Below are 24294 nucleotides of genomic sequence, written 5' to 3' on the forward strand. Positions count from 1 at the left end.
GTAATATTATCAACCATGATATGGAAGCTATGCATGTATCACAACTCCCTTCTAGACCTAGCTGTTCTCAAAGCTCCATCTACCAATGGATTAGACCTCTATTCTCACTGTACACTATTGAAGTGGAGCAATGGCTGAAATAGTATGCTCTAATTTTCCATCTAAAATATGTCTTATTGTGCGAAAATGATGGGTTGATGGATCTACAAATATTTATAGTATTAACAGATTGGAAAAAATAAAAAAAATTTCAAATCTAGCAAAATATATTTGGCCCATTTCAACAATAGACAGGCCTGACAAACAGAGACGATCAAACTCAACTTAGGGGCACGACACCAAAAGATAAGATGCTTGCAACAATTCTACCAGCCAACAGTTTTTTGAATCCTCAAGACCGAAAATGCCCATATTCAAAAAAGAAAAAAAAAGAAGAAAAATTGATTTTTGATTTGAAGGTCAAAACTGCTACAACAAAGAAGCTAACAAGTCCCGTTTAATCCAACTCTCTTTCAACAATTCAGGCCGCTCGCTCAAAATTTGCAATATTTTACACCATATTAGGGGATAACAATAAATTATGGGAGGTTGCCTGGAACTCTGGCTCCATCTTCTCAAAGCAAAATCTAGAGTGGAAAAATGAAAATCAAACATTATTTTTTCTGTTTAGAGTTGAGAAAATCCAACGAATTCACATCAACAGCGTCACCATCTCTCAGTAGAAGTGGACCTGCCATAGCAACAATGGCATTGTTAGGATTTGGGGATGTTTTGAATGGAACTAAATAGTTTATTTAGATATATGCACAGAGAAATGAAGATGAAAATGAAAATGATTTAATGTTTTAAACCCATATTTGAAATTTGAAATTCAAAATGATGGGAACCAACGAGGTTTAGGATCCAATCTTGTGGGATCATGGACCTATCTTCCCTTTTCTTTTCTTGTTTAAAGTGAAGAAATCAAATCCACAGATGCATTGCTAGTCCCTATAGATGGTTGGAACAAAAACATTCAATGGGCCCTACTGAGGACATTAATTTATTTTCTGAACCCTTTACATATATTCTGACCACCAAAATGCATGAAACAAAGGGAGTGGCAAGGACCAGTTGAATTTCGGCCTACGAGATTCTCTCTGTGGCCATGGCCAAACCATTAGGTGGCCATCATTCCAATAATCCAAGTAGATGCACTACATAATAGCAGAAACAATGAACAACATCGCTGACTTCACAAGCATGCAAGTTATAATGCCATACCTGAAAAAAAAAACTCTAGCTTTGAAAAGCTTTTCTGTTATCTCCCATTCCATGGGAACAACACCTGCCCATGAACTCCATACTTATTGACTCCTCTGGCGCATAAAACTCTAGTTTTTTTTTTTTTCAGTAGAACAGCTTAAGCTACATAAGAGTAAAAGATATTTCATATGCTAGCTAACATGCATGTCTTTGCACAAGCACGCAAGTAAAGAAAATAAAATTTGACACATGCATATTAATAACGGCTTAGAGAACATTTTAAGCCATCTATGAAACTTAGTAGAAGCTATTTCAAAGTTCCGAGGATAATTATGAGATTCCTTGAATAAACAAACAATATTGACATGTCCAGTCAATTGGCTATTCCCCAATAATTGAAACAAGACATAGATGATGTGATGATTATGATGGTCAATGAGCTACTCAAAAGCTCAACAACACACACAAGCTTGTACTACTTAAATACTAGAAGGGGGATAATGCAATAACCGTGCATCACATTGCAATCAAAGCCTTGAGGTCATCTTATAAGAAACCATTTGCAAATATTAAATTAAGTGTACTCATCATGCCCTCAATATTATACTGGGTGTTGTGGAAAGAAAGAAACGAGCGAATCTTCCAAGGAAAAGAACATTCTATGGAGGAAATTTTATTTAGCATTGTGAGCTTGTTGTTTTATTGGTGCAAGCAATTTCATGATTTTTTGTTTAGGTGGGAGTTGGTTTGTATGGAGTATGTCAGTTAGGATGATTTTTGTTGTGGGTATGTTTTTTTTTTTTGTTTTTCTTTGTTTGGGCTTCTCTTTGAGGACTCATTGTCCACTTCTAATAAAATTCTTAGAAGGGGTGCCTTCATAGGTTCAGTCCTCCCCTGTTCCATCGACACGCATCCAATGACTCGCCTATTTCTTTCCAATAGCCCAACTATCAACCTCATCTGCCCAAGACCTAATTCCACCACCACCACCACCACCACCACCACCAAGTGAGTTATACCGATAGTTTCGACTAGCATCCATTAACCGATTAACGTAGGAGAAGTTGAAGGGAAGGATATTTAGGTTATCATTCGTCAGTCTCTTATACAGAACCTAGGTCAAGGGGTATATTATCAGTTTGAAAAAAAATGGGTGTATCTCTAATATTGACCAATATGTGTAGGGGCATTTGGGGTATATCAATAGTTTGAAAATAAAGGAGGGTATCTCAAACATTAACCAAAATATGAGGGGGCAAAACTAATAATATTGCTGAAAATCCCAAGTTAGAATGTTAAATCCGTTCTACTTCGTCAGTGATGGATTAAAACCCTAAATTAAGCTCTGGAGCTCGAAAACCAGGGCCATGGCGGAGGAGAAAGATCTTACCTCCATCGAAGGAGAAGATGGAAAGGGAACTAAAGAAGGGCACAACTTACTGGGTTCTCCAACTTTCGAAAAGCTCGATAATGGGCGCTTCAAATGCTTAGAGACTGGCCATGAATTACCCGCCAAAAACATGGATTCGTACGGTCGAAGCAAACGCTGTCGATTGGGTCTAATAAACATGGCTTTGTCTCAGAAGAAACCCCCTCTCAACATGTTCAAGCAAGACCCTCTTTGCCGGTAAAATACCATTTTTTTTTTCTAGGGTTTTAGGATTTAGGGTTTTGAAGTTCAAATTTTTTTTTTAATGTGTGGTTGGTGTCTTCTTTAATTTTAAAATTGCAGGTCGAAGTTAGTATGTAAGCTAACAGGAGATACAGTCAACAAATCTGAGGAACATATATGGAAGCACATAAATGGGAAAAGATTTCTCAATAAATTAGGTTAGTATCGGCCACTATATTAATCTGATTCTTACCCATATTTTAATTTGTATCGACGACGAAATTCAATAATTTTGAAATGCCCTTTATTATTCTCATAATGATTTTATCCTGCATTGTGAATTTCATTGCATAACATTGCACCTAAATCCTCAATAATACATGAAGTGGTTTGTAAAAAAAAAGAATATTTTTTTCTTCTTTAAATTTGGAGAATACCCATTACATTTACATATATCAATGTTTAGTTTGTCATTCAAATTTGAAATTTGTTTAACAGAACAAAAGGAAGCTGAAAAGTTAATGTCAAATAGAACGGTAGTAGAAAAGGAGGAAGATAAACCACACAAGGTGTCAAAGATAAGTGGTAATGGTAAGAAAAAGGATCGGAAGAATCATGTTGAGAAACATGATTCGAAAGAAACTAAGCCCTTGGATAATAGTGGTGATTTAGAAGAACTTGATTTCTGGATTCCTCCTGTGGGGAGCCGTTGGGACTTCGATGATGGGCAAGATCGATGGGGTTCTGGTACAGATTCGGGGCAGGAATCTGATGATGACGGCGAAATAGGTAAGGGTGTTAATATTTTTTATTTATGAAAATTTTCTGGGTTTTAAAAACTTGGTCCTTAACATGATTGGAGAGAAATCACTATTTTTTTTTGGACGATTGAGTTTTGCTTCTCAATAACATACTATCTATTGTTATACAAGTAGAGCTTACGAATTATATAAAATGCTTATATCCTATGTAAGAAGGGGACTCCATTTAAAATAATGTTCCATGTTGGATATTGACACATGCCAACACACTTAATGAAAAGAATATTGATTTCTAAAAGAAATTGTTTCAACTATTTTCTAGAGCAAGAGTGAGTCTTTGCTCTAGTGTATGATGACTGAAGAGATTTGAATTCCTATCACCTTCTTGTTTGCTTTCTTGTTTGTGTATGCTTGTTCTTTCAAAAGAAACTAGCTTCATGTCTGCTTGCCTATTGTAGGAGAAGGCAAGTCAAGATGGTTGCACGGTTTGCTTTAATGTTTGGTGCTATTGCTTTTTTTGATAAATAACTATTACTTAAATATTGTTTATACGATTGTAATGTATATTGACTTTTCTAAATACATTTTTCTTCGTTTGAATTCCCCAATTCCTCCATTTTTATCTTCGCCGCTTTAAAATTTTTCTCAAATGGACAAAATGGACAAAACAACATTTTATTGAATAAACTTCAATAACATGTCAAAATTTGTATGTTTTGGAGATCATATTTGTGTAGATGGTACAATATGGCTTGACATATGGGTACCACAAATATGCCAACTTGGTATCTTATCCTATCTTCTGGCTTTCTCTCTCTCTCACTGTAAACCTTCTTGCAAACTGTTGTGATGTAATAAAGGTTTCATGGATATGGGGTGCCTATTTAGGCTTTCCTTAGAAACTAACTGTTAGTTAAACCCATGGATACAGGGTGCCTATCAGGTGTCACCATGACCTAATTTAGTTAGGACGGCAACATTTTTGTATGTTCATTTTATGTATACCCTGGCCCTCAACAGGTTTCGATTAAAGGGCATATTTGTCTTTTTGCACAATGCATGTCGATAAATAAGGAGTCTTGGACATGATAACTGGTGGGGGAAATCGAACTCAGGACATTTGGTTCTTGAGGCAATGTCCTCGCCATCTCACCAACCCCTCGTTGGGTCTTGCTTCTCTCATTCTCTACGAAACCAAGAACCAAGAACCATCATGATTTATGCAACATTCTTGCATGTTCATTTTGATACAGGAGGCCGAGGTGGCTTGCAAAACAAAAACCATCGACTTGATTTATGCAGTTGTTGGGGCCAACTCACTTGCCTTAAGCATGACTCATTACGCATGTGCACAAGTCCATTTTTGGAACACCAAGTTCTCAAGATATTTTTTTATTTTGAAATCTTTGATTTGTTTTTAATGATCAGAAGGAGCAGATGAAGAGAATGGTGAGGAGTCTGCAGAGCTTAGTATGCGGTATGTGTTTCCATTCTGTCTTGCTTTCCCAATTTTTACGTCATATGCCCATGTTCTCCCCTCACGAATGTTTTGATCTGCAGAACAAAGCGCATGTCCATAGAAATTGGACCTAGCAGCTTTGCCTCGAGGAAGAAGAAGAGCAAGACCGACTCCATAGGAGATTCAAGCACTACTTGAAATTCAAGGAGGGTGGTTATTGTAGAAAGGAAAAATTGAAGTTCCTCAATATGTTTATAGGTTAAAGCACTTTTCACTGATATTATATATCTTTCTTTGTCTTATCTTCTGATTGGTACTATTGCAAAATTCATGAACCATACTCATTTTTTTTTCATTTATCTAACGGATCGTCAAATTCATTTTTTCCTTGATTGTCAAAAATTCAAATTAATCAATCATGCTTGTCCTATTATGATTAGTAAACGTAACTTCGCATATGTAGTGTCTGTCATAATTGATCTAAGAGCAACTCTTGAAATTGGTGCATCTTCATTTTACAGCCTTTGAAACCACTTTTGAACGCCAACCCATTCACGTCTCTAAAGGGAAAAAAATATACACTTAAGAAATCTGAAAAGGTTATGAAGCGATGGGTTTTAAAAATAGGTTTTAAAAATATCTCTGGACTCTATATATGAAGTTGTGCTCAGTGATATAAAGTCCCAGTTTTCAAAATAAAGTTCCATCTCTACATTTAAGTTTTTAAGTCGAGTTGGAGTTGCTCTAATGGACTCAAATTAGATTCAACCCAATTCCTCTCTTTCCTTCTTTCATACTCTTCTCTTTGAATTTTCATACTTTCATCTTCTTTTATGAGTAATAATTTTTTAATATAAGCAAAATTTTATTTGAAAAAAAGATACAAAACTAACAATCCCAATCCTCAGCAAAATTAACTACAAAATCGTAAAAGAAAAGAAAAAAAAAATACTCTAAATTCCTTGGACACTTTACACCAAAAAACAAAAAGAAAAAAACAATAAATCCAAAACCGAAAAGTTTGATTTTAACTAGAGACTAGTTTGAAATTGTCATTTTTTGACAGAAAAAAAGAACTCTTTTTTTTTTTTTCATGGCAAACAGACCATAACAAGTCATTACTACACAGAACTAAAGCACTTCCAATTATCCATTTTCCTTTCACAATCACAAGCGTATGGTAAATTTTACACCAAAAAAAAAAAACTACATCTAAAAACTAAAAAAAAAAAAAACAACAAAGCTCCCCATAATCATGGATGGAGAACCTCTTCTGCAGAGACAACCATAGATGGGAAAGGATCGATGAGTGGTTTCCCCTCTCTTTCAGAAACAAGAATTTCAGTTCTCTTCTGCATACTAATCAAAACATTATGCCATGTATTCACCCTTGAATGCGCATGACCATGTAATCCAACATTCAAAGCTATTAAATCCTCACTTTTCAACCTCACAACCTCTTCAGGAAAAGCTCCATCAAGTATCCAAATCAAACAAGAACAAAACCCTTTCGTAATCTCTGAATCACTATCAGCCAAGAATCTCATCCTCCCAAACTCATCCATACTCACATCCAACCATACCTGAACAGTGCAACCCATGACTCGGTTAGCTGGAACTCGTCCAGACTCGTTGAATTCAGGAAGAAGTGTCGCGTAATGCAAGAGGCGTTTAACTCTATCGATTGGCTCAGTTAGAGATTGGAATTCGGACACAATGTGTCTAAGCTTGCAGGATGTAACTTCCGATGTCGTTAATGGAGTTTTAATCTCTGTCGAGCAGAAAACACAAGTTCTAGGGTTTCGAGTATTCGATTTTAGAGGAAACAATGGAGATGAAGATGAAGATGAAGAACAAAGGGATTTGAAGACCAATCTCTTCTCTTCCTCTCTGAAGAATCTCAAACGAGACAATCTAGGGTTAGGGTTTGATAATTTGATGAAGGAAGACGAACATAATGAAAGTTTTGATGCGAAGGTTGGAGAGTCCATTATATATATATATATAATAAAACTTCGAAGATGTCCGTACAGAAAGTCTCTTGAGTCTTCTTCGTCTTTCGAGAATAGAACGAAGAACAGTGAGAGAAGTGGGTTAAGCTAAGTTGAGCTGGTAAGGTGTCGATCCTTAAACTGCGCACCCTTTCGTTGGATACCCTTAACGACCAGAGCAGTGCACATGATCAGATTTCAGTGCTCAAAGAACTCTATATTTATAGGAAAATGCTGTTCTCTATTCCTAGAGATTGGTATAGAGATACTTTATTATTGGAAATCCTTTGCATCTCAACCGTCAGTTTGACGGAGAATCTAAACCCCAGAATAGTCAATATTTATTCGAGGCTGGAATTTGGAAATGCTGACGTGACAGGCTCGGATGCCATCGATCTACTCTCATTGAGATGCAAACCTGCTCTTTTTTTATGGAGAAATGCCTCCATATCCCGAGGAAAGCAGATCTATGGTTCGTTCGTTCCCTCATGTCAGGAGTGTCGTGTGTGTGTGCGCGGGGGGGGGGGTAAGTCAGATTATCAAGATTCTAAAATAAATAAATAAATAAAACCTTAAATAAAGGGTGCTGATATTGTAATTAGAAAGTCTTCAATCGATTAATACTCGACTAATTTGTATTTGTGTATCTCGAGGAAATAGATAACGCGGTAACATGTACGTGCTTGACATGGCAAGTGCAAAGAATCATAGATATTTTTCTTTGAGATACATAAGTAAAAAGATTTATGATTATGTGAACTTGCCCTGTCTACCACGCCATGACCACATAGGGTTGGTAAGGGTTTTGTTAACGTGTACGTTCAAAAACATTTGAGGGTATTTTTGGTAGAAACAAAAATTCTTGGTGGGTGGGAGGCAGGGGCATTTTAGGTAATAAAATAAATTTTAGAAGAATATTTAATACATGAGTCACAATCGAGTACGATAACTCGTTCCTATAAAATATGAATGGTGTCTACTTGGCACAATATGATTTGGAGAATAAACATATGGATAATGGTGAAGTAAGATTAAAAATATACATTGTGGGTGGCATTTCTGACACACATCGAGTCGAAACTCCAACTAAAGAGTGCCATGTAGATGCCGTTCATATTTTATTGGAATGAAACACCTCCATCACAAAATCGTAGATCATTTATCTCAAGATATAGAAGAAAAGATTTACGATTCTGTGTATCCCAAGACAAATGATCTACGATTATGTGATGGCGTATGTTAGAGAGGGTTGTAGAAAATCATTATTCTTTAACTTATGCCTTTGGGGGACAAGTTAACAACACCCATGTTAGGAGTAACTCCAAAGCACGACATATCCCACTACCCATCCCCTCCTCATTTTGGATTGTGGGACTTTCATGCCTTAAAATGGATAGTTCGACAAGGCTTCTCATTTTTTGGATGGAATTTTTTTGTAATAACGAATCGAAAAATATTACAATTTGAGATAATTTGAAATTTGGATTGAATTAAAAAAAATATTAAAATATTTATGGGTAATGATTTTTTTGATAGCACGGTTGGATTGCATATCCCATGGATATCCAAAGTGACTATCCATAAGCACATGATTACCCATAAATAGGTATGGGGATGGATATCTTTGTTGGAGTTATCTAAAGATATCGAGTGGTTTCAAAGTGATGACAATGACCTCAAATCCACCCCGGACTTAAATGCATTCATCTTCGAAACCTAACCAAAGTCTCTTGATAATCTCAACCAAAAGTGGTCCTTTAGGTACAATTCTCCACCTTGGTTTTCAATCCTAAGATACTGACATTTAACTCGAATTTACTCCCCCCCCCCCCCCCACACACACAAAAAATAAAATAAAAAAATAAATTATATATATATATATATATATATATATATATATATGGTATAATTTTCTTCAACTTAAATGTTTGATTACGAGTGAAATATGGGTGGACATTATCTATTTTTCCTCCATGGAAAATTACTTTTTTTATTTTTGTTTTTTGATTATTAGTTTTTCTTGGAAAATGATTTTCCATCCTCATCTAAAAATTCACTCTTAGACAAGATTTAAGTGAATTTATTTTTTTCATTTAATTCCATGGAAAATACAATCAAATAGACGTTGATATTATCTTGTTCAACCTTCAATTCTCAACATCATGATATGAATTTTTTTTTTGAAAATAAAAGTTGATGGCTTACCGTAGAGCTCAATTACATCGACCCTCTCATCTCTATTTAAAAAAGGGGGGCAATTGTATCCTCTAATCCGTAATAGAGTAAGGCGTTTGTATCCCATAATCCATATCTTTCAATCAATAAGGTTTTAGGGAGCCATGTTATGTGTTAACTAACCGATTGACAAGAGTAAGCTCTTAATAGTGCGTGCTCTGGTAAGGGTTGACTGGAGTTAATCATTTACCTACGATTGTTTCCCACCAGTGTAATGGATCATGGCTCTTTCATCGTGATCTTGGCCTAAGGAAATCAATTCATTACTCCTTGCCGATGTAAATGATGGGATATGCTCCAATGGAATATCACTTGGTCCAATTCTTGATCTGTATTGACTGGTCATATGTAGTACGTAATAACTTAGGATTCATTCTAACTTAAGATTGAGCCTTTTAATTTAATAAAGGTCCCAAACTTAAAATATCGAATGTGATTTGTGAGTGTCTAACATGTATCTATGAGATTTGGGTGAGATATGGTGCTCTAAGAGATCAGTTGTCTTGCTCCTGCTAGCTAACCCTACAAGTCTGAATGCATCTGTCATAAAAAAAAGGTTGAGGATGATTCATTGAAGACAATTTTGATTAAAGTTAAAATAATTTACCCAAGAGATGTAAGAATTTGAAGATTATTGTTTTTTAGGAGCTTAAAGATGATTGATTTTTAGAGGAAGATTATCAAAAACTTTAGGTTAGAGATTGAAAATGGGGTTATTGAGTTCATTATATAAAAGCATTTCAATAGACATAAGTCAAGGAGGCATATCACAAGTTTGAAAACACATGGAGATATCTCAATATTTACCAAAACATGAGGGGTGTACTTAAATCATCCTAACTTTTAAATAAGGGGAGTGTTAATGTCCAAGATCTCATGAAAACGTTAGCATTTTCCAACACTTTTATTATTATTATTATTATTTTTAATAATACTCTTATTTATTTTGTTATTTAGTGAAAAGATAAAGATATATTAGTCTTTTTACATGATAAATAATAACTGTTAAAAACATTTAATCTTTAAAATTAAATGTCTTGTTGTAATAAATGATTTCGCAATCAATGCAAATGAATATTTATTGTGTAAAAGACCAACATATTCCTATCTGTTTTCATTAAAAGATAAAATGAAAAAGATTATTATGGAAAAAATTAAGTATTGGAGAATGCAAACATTTCCATAAGGTCTTAGACGTTAGCATTTCTCTTTAAACAATTATTAAAGTTTTCAAAATATCGAAAGTGTTACACTTGTTGACATAACTACCACATAATGTTGACAAAAAATTATTAAATTGTCAACATTACGTGATGACTTTGTCAATACTGCTAACATTTCAGAAATACTGAAAACTTTTGTAATTATTTAAGAATTTCCCATTTACATAAAAGGTAAAATCATATTTATAATAATAACATGTAAATCAAATCACTTATAAATTGAACTTCTTAAGACATTGATTCTTACCACAATTCAATAATAAGTTTTGACTTGAACGACTCATAACCAATCAAATTTGGATGAGTAAGATACTTGATATTCCCTTTCACGGTCAAAATCAGCTCAAATCAATTAATCATTGAAAAAAAAAATGTCATTGACCAATTTAAATTAATTCTTATATTATTTTTTTCTTCTCGAGAATTGGATGTCTAAAAAATTCAATTATTTTTAAATTTAAATATATAATTTTCAGCTACTATTCAATTAGTTTGAATGGAACATTGGGTGGTCCTCAGTTTTATCTCAAATATTTGGACTCGATTATATTTTTTAAAATAAAATTTAAATTTAAATGCTTAACTTACCACTCTTTTGATGTTTATTGAACTTCAAAAACTTTGGGTTTTGTTGAGAACATAATTTTTTTATTATAACAGTTTAGAGTTAAAAGAGTTATAAAAAAAAAAACTGAAAAAAGATTGAAGATAATAGAGATAGTTAATTTCAAAAAAGTCAGATTCAAAGAAGATGGACTGAGCCGCCTCCATGATTCATGGATTTGTCTGACCCACATTTTAGCTACTTATATATATAAAATAAATAAACTTTTATTGTCAAAAGAAATTAAAATAGATGAATGTACGTCATGCTTGACGTCTTCATGAAATTGCTTTATGAAACCGACTAGGTAATAAAATAAGAGAGAATCTATTGGCACACCAACTTTTACTAACAACCCACCACTCATCCTAAAATTAAATGATGGATTACAAATAGATTGGTGTATTACAAGTAAAAATTGAGTTAATGGAAAGAGTCGTGATAATCTGACGCTTTTTATTTAGACCCCCCTGTACACCCCATCACAGAACCATAAATCTTTTGCTTCGAGATACACAAGAAAATATTTATGATTCTGTAATCGTCAGGTCAAGGAGATTATGGAGGGCGTCTGAAAAAAGAGCATTAGATTATCATTAGTCTAATACAAATTCTCTAAAACAAAAGGTGATTGCAAAGCAATAGATATGAGACTTATCTCGTGATCCGATACTTTTCTTTTTATTATTCCTTCAACTTACCAAACATCCTAACTAAACTAAGATGCAAAAGAATTACTTTTAATTAAAAACTATGATTAGAATCAATTCTCTAAGATATTTTTCTTAGTGCTAACGTGTAACCATTAATTTTTACGACGAATTCTTATTTGCAATAAAACAATCAACTCTAATAAAATAATAATAGAAACTAATTTAATGACCTCACTTTCAACCTCTACTCCAAAACTAAATAATTTTTTCTCTCATAAAATATGTTAAAAGCGATATCCGAAGGATTTGGGGATCAAAGAGCCTATATTGAATGGTTTAGGAGTACATTATTTTGAAATATTCTTTTAATGATTCAAGGGGATTTTCACCCGTATTTTTATTTTTTATATCACAAGGTATCCCCACACCTTTTGGGATGGGACCAATCCCTACAATCACACGGCGTTACCCCATAAATATTTCTCAACATGGAGAGTAACTCAAGAGACCAACCCACTTGGGGGGTGGCTCAGCAGTAAGACATAATGACAAGAGTGTGCTCCTCATGGTTGTGAGTTTGAAATTGGGTACCACCTCTTTGAGTTAATGTTGCATGTGTTGAGTGTGTCGGTGCATGTGATCGTGGGCTAGTTTTGACCTGTTAGAGAATAAGATGCACTGTATTAAAATGCATGAGATATATTGTATCATTGTTAGTGTATCTCACACAAATGGAAGGTTGTGATGAAGGATATTCTAGAATATATATTGATATTTAGAATATATCAATTAGGATATTCTAAAATATTTATATTAGGTAGTTTTTATATATCTTGGTTGATGTAATGCCTATAAATACCTTATTGGGGTTTTTGTAATATTCATCCAAGAATTGTCAATAAAATTAGATTTCTTCATGGTATCAGAGTTCAAGCTCCATTGAGCACATCGATCTTGGTGCGCCGTTCTTCGGCGATGGCACCACCGCCATCGTCAAACCTTAATCATTTTATTTACCTTATTAGTATTTTTTTTAAATAAAAATACCATCTTTCTTTATGTTCTGGACCTAGATATCTTATTTTCTTCTTTGCTATTATTTTAGTTTTTTTTTTTTCCAATAAAAATCACTATTTCTTTTATATTTCTATAAATCTCCTAATTTCACACATTCATGCTACACGATCTTAATTTTTTATTTTTTTTTCCATCTAAAATCTCTCAAAGAGAGTTCTTTCATTTAAATGGCACAATCCTATTTTTTTATGTTTCTGGGAGAGATCATAACAAATCTGGTCTAATAAGCCACTGGCTCCGACAGACTCAAAAAGAGCAGGATGCGATAGTGATGGACTTCATAGACAGATGGTGACCACCAGCAAATACGATTGGCACTTCGATGATTAATGAACATATCCATTATTGAGATCAATCAATTATTCAACAAAACCAATTGCATATTTCTTTTTCAAAGGACCATGCAATTGCGGGAGGATGTTAGAGAATAAGATGCACTGTATTAAAATGCATGAGATACATTGTATCATTGTTAGTGTATCTCACACAATTGGAAGGTTGTGATGAAGGATATTCTAGAATATATATTGATATTTAGAATATATCAATTAGGATATTCTAAAATATTTATATTAGGTAGTTTTCATATATCTTGGTTGATGTAATGCCTATAAATACCCTATTGGGACTTTTGTAATATTCATCCAAGAATTCTCAATAAAATTAGATTTCTTCATGACCTAGTCGACTATCAATGGGAAAATCACGTTCAAAAAGTCAAGAGACCACCTAATTTCGAACACACTAAGAAAGGGATTAAACCCATGTGACTTGTTGTATCATAACTAGCCAAGCCCTGGGCATCAAACTCACCCGTTTCCTTCTTTTGTCTTGCAATTAAGTGAACATTCGAGAAATGAATTAATGCTTCTCCACCAATCACAAAATCATGTTCCTTGATCGGATGATAATTAGAGGTCTAGCTAACATGGATTGGCCGGCGAAACGACGGTTTTATTCATTAATGAATTTGTTTATCCCATAAGACTGATTAGGACATCCATCTTCTTAATTACCCCATTAGAGAGACGTCCCCCCACATACCAACTTATTAAAGACATGCTTAGGCCCACCAAATATGCTAGACAATTGATGATACATGCATTAAGTGGACCCACTGTAAAACAATTCTATATGTCATCAATTTTATTTTAAGCATAAAGACTGATAAGATATTGCCAAGGAGCTGTTGACTGGTCAAATTAATTATTTTCGATATTCATTTGAAGGTTTCCTGGTTGGACATTTGGACATACTAGGATTGGACAATGTTATCGAACAATTCATTCCATAGGGATTCCCACGAAATGGATCGATCCCTAGGAAACTTATACCACATTTTAGGAAATTTGTGTATAAGTATACCCTCTTATTTCAAATGGTTGTCAAGGTTTGAACCCTTATCCGTTGGATTGCAAGGGCTTGCTTGTTATAGGTTTTTTCGATGATTTTATTTTTTGATTTTGATTCGAAAAAGTTGGAGAAGCATGTTTGTTAGTAACAACTTCTGCTTCACTAATTTTTTGTGAGAAGTTGAAAACTGTGTTTTTGAGAAGCCTTCCTGGGGTTGTTTTTGTGTGGGAGCTACTATGAGAAGCCAACACCAAAGAATGTATGGGGATGAAATAACGATTTCACCCCTCATTCTTTTTCAATTATTAATTAAATAATATAATCAATTCAACCTCTCTCTAATACTTCTTCTACTACTTTTTTGTCAGTTTCTATAATAAACAAGATTTTCTTGCACGTAGCTTTCCAGACTTTGAGATTCTACTTCACCTAGACAGAGGATCATTAAATAAAAGTTGGAAGCTATAACAAACAGACCCTTAATTCAAATCTTTAACTCTATCGAAAGTGGTTTACAAGTTAATAGTAAGACTTGACGTTTCTTGAATCTTCAACTTGTAAATCATTTTTTATAGGATTAGTGGTTTCAAAATGAACTGATTTTTTGTGAGAATGATCTCCTCACCCTAGAAATCATCCTCATAAAAATCTTCTCATTGTGGAGTTTTTAACCCATATTGGACAAATGGTTGTCAACTGGATTGTCAAATTGGAATAGTCACCTCATCCCATACACCCACATACACAAGTTAGTATGCAGTTCATAATATTCTATGAACTCAATATTGTTTTCATGACTTTATTAATAAGAATCTTTCATTGTCGTTTCTGAATGTAGTTAATTTTGTTGAATTACGTAAATCATGTGTTCTTATATGTTTGTTTTCTTTCAATTATTTTTACTCTTGTTATGTTTCACGCTACAACCATGAATATTACTATCTGGACTAATCCATGAAAAGTCTCTTTTGATTCTAGGAAATCCATATTTTTTCATGGTTGAGGGTAGAAAAGTTCAACTAGCTTTATTTTATTTACAATTTATGTCAAATGCCACAATTTCTAATTTTGAAGTTCAAACTTCATAAAGATCTCGTTGAGATATTGATAATGATATCTCTATGATGAAATATTTCTTTTAACCTCGAGGGGGTGGCTCAATGGCAATTTTGGATACAATAAGTGGTGGGAGTCCGTAGATTGTGAGTTTAATATCCAATATGAGTAGTATTTCCTCGCGGCCACCTGCGAGGGTTCACCCTCACTTACCTGGTGCATGTGACATGCGGGCGTTGCACGTACTCGGGGGGAGTGACCCACATACCTTGGCTCCGGCCCTGGCCATTCCCGTTCCCCTAGTCAGACGCAAGTTCTGACACCCCCGTCATAAAAAAAATTAAAAATAAAATAAAATTTCATTTAAACATAATTTTTTATATATATAATCTTTATTTCTTTACCATATCCTTAAATTTCCTCTTACTAATAATAACCATAATAATCAACAATAACTGATATACTTATTTCACTAATCACTTCTATAATGGAATATAAATAAGATCCTCATTTAGTACACGTGGTGCTAAAACATATAACCGAGTTAGTTTTGCAACCTTACTCTCGAGAGTATAGGATATAGAATCTAGTTTCAAATAATGTACAAGAAAGACGGGCCAAACTGCTTTTTATTTTAAACTACTCACACTCTTCTCTTTTATAACAGAAATGCATCCTCTCCACACAAGACTTCACCTACTACTGTTACTATGGTTTCTTTCCTCTTCATCTGTGTTTCCATTCTAATTTTCCTGATAACACCCATCACTTCTCAGCAATTTTACGATAAAACCGACTGCACCGACGAACCACAAGTCCCGGGTTCCAACTACCTTTGCAACTCCAATAAATATCCATGCCAGACCTACATAGTCTATAGGGTCCAACCCAATTTTCAATCACTCTCCTCCATTTCTTCTCTCTTCAACTTAAACCAAACCCAACTTCTCATCCTCAACAATCTAACCCAATCCACCTCTTTCGACCTTAACCTTGGTCGAGAGATAATCATCCCCATTGACTGTTCTTGCTCCGGTCGGTTCTCTCAAGCCTTACTCAAATACAATCCTTCATCTTCCGATACATTTTCCAATATCGCTTGTCTAGTTTTTGAAGGATTGGTTAAATCGCAAGCTCTCGTAGAACAGAACCCAAGTTTCGTAGGTAAGGCTTGGGATGGTGTTGAGCTCATTTTACCTGTTCGATGTGCGTGTCCCACTAAACTCGATCGTAAAAATGGGGTGAAGTACCTTGTGACTTACCCAATTGTAGAATACGATAACACGAGTTTGATTGCTAGTAAATTTCGAGTTCCTGAGGAGATGATCGTGGTTGCTAATAGCTTAGAACCATATCCTACTATCTTCCCTCAAACCACACTATTAATTCCTACAAACGAAATCCCGGTCTTGAATTTGGAAATTGCTTCCCCTGTAAGTTCAGCTCCAAGTCCTAGATCTGTGATTCCTTTGAAGAAAGTCGTGCCAAGTACTAACTCAAAGATGAGGATCTCGTATATAGTACTTGGATTGGGTGTTTTAATTGCAATACTACTTTCAGTTGTGGCTATTGGGTTGTTTGTTTGCGTTCGAAGGCAGTTGCATCCTCATAGTTTTCAACCTTTATCGGCTAGAAGCTCACAATTGTCTAGTTTCTCTCCTGATTTCCTTGATGGGATGTCAAAGTTAAAGAATTCTTTGCTCAATTTCAGCTTGGAAGAGCTAAGAATTGCTACTGGCGATTTTTGTGAGGCTTCGGTGATCGGTAGCTCAGTCTATAAGGGAAGGATCGGAGGTGCCCATTTGGCGATTGAGCAGATGGGTTCAGAGGAGGAAGCTCAAAGAGTCATTGACATATTGACGAGGATCAATCATCTAAACATTGTGAGATTGGAAGGTTTTTGTTATGGGACTAAGCCTTATCTCGTGTTTGAGTTTGTAGCGAATGGTTGCCTAAGGGATTGTCTTTCAAATGGGAAGATAGCTAGAGAGCTCACATGGACACAGAGGATGAAGATTGCGTTCGATGTTGCAGTAGGTCTACATTACCTACACTATTGCACGAGCCCCTCCTATGTTCATAGAAACATCAACTGTAGAAGTGTGTTGATGACCTTGGATTGGAGAGCAAAAATTTCAGGATTCAAATCAGCGAAAGCTCTTAGTTGTAGTGAAGAAGATGGGGAGACGGACTACGAAATTGAATCTGTTGTAGTGGGTACAAAGGGGTATTTGGCACCTGAGTACGTTCATCACGGTTTGGCTTCACCAAAGGTGGATATATTTGCATTTGGGGTTGTTTTGCTCGAGTTAATATCGGCTAAAGAGGCTGTTATAGATGGGTTTATGTTGAAGGATTCTGTTGGGTTTTTGGTGGAACGAAGGCTTGAAGATTCTTCAGGGTGCTTAGAGAAATTGAAGGGATTCATGGATCCTATTTTGGAGGGAGATTACCCATTGTGTGATGCATTGTGTTTGGCACTCTTGGCTAAGGGTTGTGTGGAGGAGGACCCTCACCACAGACCCAACATGAATGATGTGTTGAAGGCTCTTTCTAGATTTGTATGATTTTTTTTTTCAACGTGAATTTATCAGTTCAAATTGTATATAGTTCGGGAAATTGTATAAATTAAACAAATGTGTGATGCCGTCTTGCACTCACTCCGAAAAACCATTGTTGTTTGAATTCAAGATAATCTTAATAAAGATCTAGTTTGGCAGGACCAGAGAGGCTCCCTTTTCTTCGAACTCGTGTAGATGGCTTGGCTCAATTACTCACCAAATTGAATCAAACCTCTCCTAACAGAAACAAATCGTATTAGATAGCAATGGAACCTATAATCAATGATCTGGTTTGGCATATTGTGAACTAAATTTCAAGGAGAAATAATGCTCATTTGATATTGGTTTTTGCTACCCCATGGTTCTCTGTACTTGCATGAAGCTTTGCAAAGGAAATGTCTCGGCTAAGTCTGATATCTTTGTGGAAATAATCATTTTTTCAGGGTTAAGGTTGACAAAGGAAACATATATTACTCCTAAACAAGTAAGAAACAAATCGAAGGAGTAGGAAAGACATGAAAGTCATAAAACTAGGCAACTAAAATTTCATAAGTGGGGCATTTTGGTCCATCAATCCTTGGTATAGTAGAAGCAAATGCAAAGATGATCAACAAATTCTCACAATAGCTATGGTTAAGGACATTTTTAAGCCAAACGAAGTTTGGAATTGTAAGTAAATCAAACCATTTCTTCCAGTTGCAATCCAAGACTTTGTTGTACGATTTTCAAAATCCAGTAGAGTTAGCTCTTTACACATAATATGTCTTAGCTTAAGCATCACTCTCACATGTTTTCCTCATGCTTCTATTAGTATGTTATTCTCATATTTTTTCTTAAAACACATCGTCTTCCAGGTCAGGCTTAGGTTTCACAACATTACGCCCCACTTCTGTGATCTGCCTTGTAAGAAATGCTTGGAGTCCAAATTAATTATTCTTAATGTTGCCTCCGTACCCATTTAACATTTTGGATCAAAATCAATAAACTCATTGAGGGTGTCAAAACTTCCTAACAATCGATATAGAGAAAAGTGAAATCAAAACATTCAGAGTTGCCCAAGGAGCTTTATCAATGATTGTCTTCATGTACATCTAGAGCCCAACCTATCTGCATGAATGCAACGAGTACAGCACAGGCATGGAAGTCGGTTTATTTTCGTTTTTGTTCCAAAAACAAAAAAATTGCACAGAGATTCACAAGTATGTCCTATGATGCTCAACCTTGGGTGATGATTTTAGGTCTAATTCACTGCAAGAAGCCAAGAAAGAAACCAAAAAGAAGTGTGCAATTTGTTTCGTCCAAAATGCTACAATTGTATTCCTATAATATACAACTTGCTTGCTTTATGTACACGCTTTTCTTTAATGGCGACTTCGATCTTTTACTGCACATCACACACGCGGATAATATTTATTTATACCACATGGGATGTCAGTACATTTAGAAGAAAAATAAAAGCTGCAAGCAATTGATCTTGCTAACCCATTGGTGGCTAGGAATACTAAAAACCCAACTGCTCGGTGGGTCCCTCATCTTCCGTTGTTTCTCAACTATGGCAGCTCTCTTGTGCCTGGTGAAACGAGAAACTGGTGAGATTGTTGAGAAATTGCCCGGATTTGTCGTCATCTCTGACTATCTGTTCATTGCATGAAAGATCATTATCAAAATCTAAACCAGCAACCTATTACGATGAGTTGGTTAGCAAATGAAGTGTACAAAAAACTTAAAAAGCAGTCACGTTAGCTACTATCACAACACACTTCAATAATTTAAGTGCTGTACTCGGTGGTTCTATTCTTATTTTCAGTCATGGGATACAATCTGCCAGACCTAACTATCATTGAAGCATATCTTGAAACATAATAGGTGGTAAGTGATTCTCATGTTAAAAGATTCAAGTTCTTTCCACAATGATTTAGCAATATTTTTTGATCGCCTAAGATAATTTAGTTTCGAATCCCAGTCCAGCTAAAAAGGAGTCATCCGTAGAGGTGCAGATGTGTTCTGGATCACCTAAAAGACATCTATCAACTCTCAAGTAGTGTACTTGGTTGATATCCTGCCATGAGATCACAAAGTTGGATCCCAATTTAACCATAAAAAAATAAAAGGTTTCCAAGTGATATTCATGAAAAACTATTTACAAACTTGTAGGAATCAATAGATTAAGGTTAGATACATGAAGGGGGATGATAAGAGAGTCTTGGTGAAAGTATCTTTAACAAAGGTGAAGATAAGTAGGACCTTACGAACAAATGGTATTCCTATAAAAGTGTGAAAACAGAGAACATTGAATTTTCCTGACTAATTAACTGAAGTTGTTTAACTATATTTTCAGGAAAAATAAAATGTTGTCATAAAGAAGACGTCCTGCAGTACCCATGGACAGGAAAAAAAATTGTCCAAAAGAAACGCATAAACATTTTCTCCACAGTACCTCAATTATCCATAAGAAGGGAGAGATTGGGGAAAATGTTGAATTAGAGTTGAATGGTTAAATGAGATGTGCTTCTTGAGGTGTATGTGGTCAATGCATACCAAACAATGTGAAATGAAAATTTAAGATTACAAACGACAAAAATTTAAGATGAACTAATACGTGAGAGGAATTTTGAGAAGGTCAAGGGGACAAACGGCGAAATATAAAATCAGGAATGAAAGCTCTCAAGAAGACCCAAGAGATGTCCCAATAAGTACTACAATAAGGGCCGATAAATTGAGATTGTTTGACCATATGCAACAAAGACTAATAATGCCACTAGTGAGAAGGAACACACACGTTGAAGGTTCTAGTCAGATGAGAAGAAGGCATAAAAGACCATGGATAGATGTCTCGGGAGCAGTTTTGAAGACACTCGCCTTAATAGTGGCATGAAACCAACCCCATATAATTTGACCATATGTAACAAATAATAATAATGTCACTAATGAGAAGGAACACACATGTTGAAGGGTCTAGTCAGATGAGAAGAAGGCATAAAAGACCATGGATAGATGTCTTGGGAGCAGTTTTGAAGACACTCGCCTTAATGGTGGTGTGAAGCCAACCCCATATAGTGGGGACAAGGATTTTGTGGATACCTCATAATTATCCATTAACAAAGTTACAAAATGTTTCCGAAACAAAATTGGCAAAGAATTTTCAAGTCATGTCAACAGAAGAACTTCAATTCAAACATTAATAATAGCAATTAGCCACATATCTTGATTTGATCCTTATAACAAATTGCTAGTCACATTCAATTCATAACTCATCAAAAAAAATCGTCCACATCAATTTCTTCAAACAAATAACAAATCCGAAGTCTACAACTTGGCAAACTTAGTTCATCAACTTCTCTGCACGTGGATTAAGGAATCATGTGAGGGTTTTATTGCAATCAGACTGAAGATCCATTTGTTCCAAGCCATATAATTACAAGATTAAATGAGACTCATGGGTGATGATTTTAATTAATACATCTCATTCAGTTGGGAAATATCGGATTCAATTTTTTCTGCAGGTATACACTTTAATGCAGATTTATTCCTTTGGTGTTATATTGAAAATTAACATTCACATGTTAGTCAAATAAACTAAATTGCATATTAGAAATGTTTAAACCATGTTATAAAATAGCAATAATGGGAAACACATTCTTTACTTATAAAGGTGCAATGCATACCTCCACATGGATATCCATTGGCAACCCAATTTGATTAAGGAAGTTGCAGCCAACTTTCTCCCAATACATATGTCTATCTTCATCGGTGCTGTCACATCCAATCAATTGACTCTTCTCATTGTCAAACGGAGCATCACGCCCTAGCCAGATATATAAAACTATAGGCTGCTTAAATTTTACTAAATTTACGTTTGGAGATAACAAAAGAAACACTGATCTAGAATCAAGGACCCCGGCACGAAGCATGTCAACCTTTTCGATAGTAGGCCACTGGAACAGAACTGGGTGTGTTAGATCTATAACATCGTCGATCAAATTCTCATCTGTTATCCCGAAAAAGCGATCCATCGTATCTTTTGTACTCAATTCATAAAAATCTTCAAACTCATGGCATTCACCATCCATCATATCTTCTTCTGAGGTTGGGAGAGAAAATGACCACGACCTTACCATGCTCTTCGAGACTTGAGGAAGGTTATTAATTGGTGGTAACAACATTAATGATGGAGGACTTCTTCCTCGACGTTCCGCAAGTGATGGTGAAGACCCTTTACATGGCAAACTATCTTTTTCTGCTCGAGAAGTATGCTTAGAAGCAAATGGTTGTTTAAATTCAAAGGCTGAAGGCGACAATTGAGAAGAGAAGGACGAAGAGTCGGACCAATTAGAAGAAGCTGGTGAAAAGGTAAATAAACTCGAGTGCTCGGAGATTGAAGGTGAAGGAGACTTGGAACTAGATTTTGGGCTCAAATTTGAATAACAAGAGAAGGAATCAGGTGAACCACAGGGAGGGGATGGCGATGAAAACGGATCCGTTGAAGGAACAGAGAGTTCGGCATCCTTATAAGTATCCATACTCTCATCCGGCACATCATACGTCAATTTAGATACCGTGACAAGTTCTTTCATGACACCACTAGAAAATTTCTGTCTTAGCTTGCCCCAACCATTTTCTCTAGCGGGTAGAAGAATCTCAGATCCCGTTCCTGATAACGGGAAAAGGGGTACGACACCACCGGAAAGTGCCTTCTCGAAAATTTCAAAATCAACGTCGTATTCGATCACCTTCTTTTTACCTACACCAAGATTAATTGTCTCTCTGATCTGCGCCATTTTATCAAAATCATCTGCAAGGAGGGGAGCACTAGTGAAGGCATCCCAAAAATCCAATGGCTCCACTCCCTCTTTAACAGTCAGGATTTGACCTTGTGCTCTCTCATAACGGATAACCTGAGATGCGGACTCTCTTGCATTATTCGCCATCACTGGGTTGCAATTCTTCCCAATCCAGACATATAATGCCGATGGCACGTGCACAATAAAAGCACCTCGAGAATCTAGGCCAAGAGGGCTTGGCTGATGCAACGTTTTTGGAACAACGTGGAGGGCATCGTATGGGGAATGAGGGGCCATTCGGTACATCCTTAGAACAGAGTTTGGGCTAGCTGGCACAGCGTGCACCCGCTTCTGGCACTGAAGTAGTTGGCATGCAAAACCCATGTTTGGATTTGTCACGCCACGCGCAGCCTTCACGTATTGGAAAGCCTCTTCGAAGCTCTGCCCATCTCTCCACATGAGATAAGCGATGACCAAGGCAGTCGATCGGGAGACCCCTTGACAGCAATGGACAAAGACCCGCCCACCCTGCTCCCTCACATCTTCAAAGTAATCAAACACATCATAGAGTATACTCGTGATGTCCTCGGATGGAGTGTCTAGCAACCATAACGTCTTGTACACAAGATCCGCCTTGAAGAACTCAGGACAAACAAACCCAACACAATTAAGAACATGAGTGATACCATTCTGCCTTAAAATTTCCCGATTTTTGGCAACCGCTTCGCTTCCTAGATATATATGATCGACAATTCTCGAACATTCCTTATCAAAAAAAGCAAGCTTGTCCTTTTTAAGCTGGAATTCTCTCGGTGGTGGACGTTCCGAGTTCGAACTCTCAATGGGTTTAATAGATCCGGGTCTCGCTCCAGGTGTAGGGGGATGATTAGGCCATTCTCCTAAATCATCCGACCCAGCCTTTGGCCACTCCTCGACGCACTTGCGGGAGATCGAAAGGGGCTGAAGGGGTGGCAGACATAAGCGCGCCTTACCGTTCGATTGCTGCTTGGGGTTTGGGCTAGACGGAGAGCGGTCGGACCAAGAGACCGACCGCAAGTACGTCTTCCGGGTTGGACCGGACGAGTTCCGGCCATTCTCTTCTTGCCCGAACATCGTTCTCAATAACCCAATTGAGATTCTACAAATATAGTAGAACCCATGTTGAAGAAAAGGGTATAGTAGAATGGGTAAATTAGGGTTTCTAGAAAAATAGTTGAAAGGGTCTTTAATTTGTCTGTCTTCAAACCTCACCTAGAACCCTTGACTCACTCTCTATTTTTTTTTTCTTTGTTTCTATGAGAAACAGAAGATAAAATCAAACAAAACTATGTATGACTCAGTAAAACTAAGAACTGAGCTTTCGTGTGAGAAGGATCCAACCACAAAAGCCAACAACAAGAAAGAAAAAATTTAAGTGTAAAACAGAAAGTCTATTAGTGGTTTTGAACAATTTGAGTGTTTTTGTTGAAGAAACTTACTTGAAGAAGAGTAGTTGTGGAAAGATAATTGCTTTTGCTTTGTTTCTTGCTCTGGAGAGAGAGAGAGAGAAACATTCAAAGCTTGTAGAAGAAAAAGAAAGAGTGACGGATGGGAGGTGTGATTCAGAACTGAGTCAAATTAACGACTTTGTTGCTCTGTAAACTAAGGGGGTTAGTTAGTTGGTCTTTGACCGTAGACGGAAAA

At 36.0% G+C, this 24294-nt stretch overlaps 4 protein-coding genes across 4 annotated transcripts; 2 read left to right on the forward strand and 2 right to left on the reverse strand.

Annotated features, from left to right (window-relative positions):
• The first annotated feature begins 2548 nt into the window (after window positions 1–2548).
• On the forward strand, window positions 2549–5379 carry LOC147395016 (uncharacterized). The gene is made up of 5 exons (XM_086454048.1): window positions 2549–2872; window positions 2978–3075; window positions 3356–3646; window positions 5047–5095; window positions 5179–5379. The coding sequence occupies exons 1-5, from the start codon at window positions 2613–2615 to the stop codon at window positions 5273–5275; spliced, it is 795 nt and encodes a 264-aa protein (XP_086310174.1). The 5' UTR covers window positions 2549–2612; the 3' UTR covers window positions 5276–5379.
• A 706-nt stretch (window positions 5380–6085) lies between these two features.
• On the reverse strand, window positions 6086–7272 carry LOC147395017 (sufE-like protein 2, chloroplastic). Its single transcript, XM_086454049.1, has one exon. The coding sequence runs from the start codon at window positions 7066–7068 to the stop codon at window positions 6331–6333; it is 738 nt and encodes a 245-aa protein (XP_086310175.1). The 5' UTR covers window positions 7069–7272; the 3' UTR covers window positions 6086–6330.
• Window positions 7273–15926: 8654 nt separating this feature from the next.
• Window positions 15927–17986, forward strand: LOC147395018 (lysM domain receptor-like kinase 4). The gene has a single exon (XM_086454098.1). The coding sequence runs from the start codon at window positions 15980–15982 to the stop codon at window positions 17834–17836; it is 1857 nt and encodes a 618-aa protein (XP_086310224.1). The 5' UTR covers window positions 15927–15979; the 3' UTR covers window positions 17837–17986.
• A 969-nt stretch (window positions 17987–18955) lies between these two features.
• Window positions 18956–24214, reverse strand: LOC147395019 (protein-tyrosine-phosphatase MKP1-like). Its single transcript, XM_086453686.1, has 2 exons — window positions 21496–24214; window positions 18956–19466 (listed from the first exon to the last, which is right to left on the reverse strand). Exons 1-2 carry the CDS (start codon window positions 23722–23724, stop codon window positions 19377–19379), a joined length of 2319 nt encoding a protein of 772 aa, XP_086309812.1. The 5' UTR covers window positions 23725–24214; the 3' UTR covers window positions 18956–19376.
• Window positions 24215–24294: the final 80 nt, after the last annotated feature.

Source organism: Akebia trifoliata, chromosome 9 (genome assembly GCF_017979445.1).
Source record: "Akebia trifoliata isolate Shusen 1 chromosome 9, ASM1797944v1, whole genome shotgun sequence".
Taxonomy (NCBI): Eukaryota; Viridiplantae; Streptophyta; class Magnoliopsida; order Ranunculales; family Lardizabalaceae; genus Akebia; species Akebia trifoliata.

What these genes read in the sequence shown, in the direction of transcription:
- LOC147395019 (XM_086453686.1), bottom strand. Translation starts at nt 23,724, where the DNA reads ATGTTCGGGCAAGAAGAGAATGGCCGGAACTCGTCCGGTCCAACCCGG. An exon ending in CAATGGATATCCATGTGGAG is followed by an intron (nt 19,467 to 21,495) that starts GTATGCATTGCA and finishes TGCAATGAACAG; the next exon opens with ATAGTCAGAGATGACGACAA.
- LOC147395017 (XM_086454049.1), bottom strand. Translation starts at nt 7,068, where the DNA reads ATGGACTCTCCAACCTTCGCATCAAAACTTTCATTATGTTCGTCTTCC.
- LOC147395018 (XM_086454098.1), top strand. Translation starts at nt 15,980, where the DNA reads ATGGTTTCTTTCCTCTTCATCTGTGTTTCCATTCTAATTTTCCTGATA.
- LOC147395016 (XM_086454048.1), top strand. Translation starts at nt 2,613, where the DNA reads ATGGCGGAGGAGAAAGATCTTACCTCCATCGAAGGAGAAGATGGAAAG. An exon ending in TGATGATGACGGCGAAATAG is followed by an intron (nt 3,647 to 5,046) that starts GTAAGGGTGTTA and finishes TTTAATGATCAG; the next exon opens with AAGGAGCAGATGAAGAGAAT. An exon ending in TCTGCAGAGCTTAGTATGCG is followed by an intron (nt 5,096 to 5,178) that starts GTATGTGTTTCC and finishes TTTGATCTGCAG; the next exon opens with AACAAAGCGCATGTCCATAG.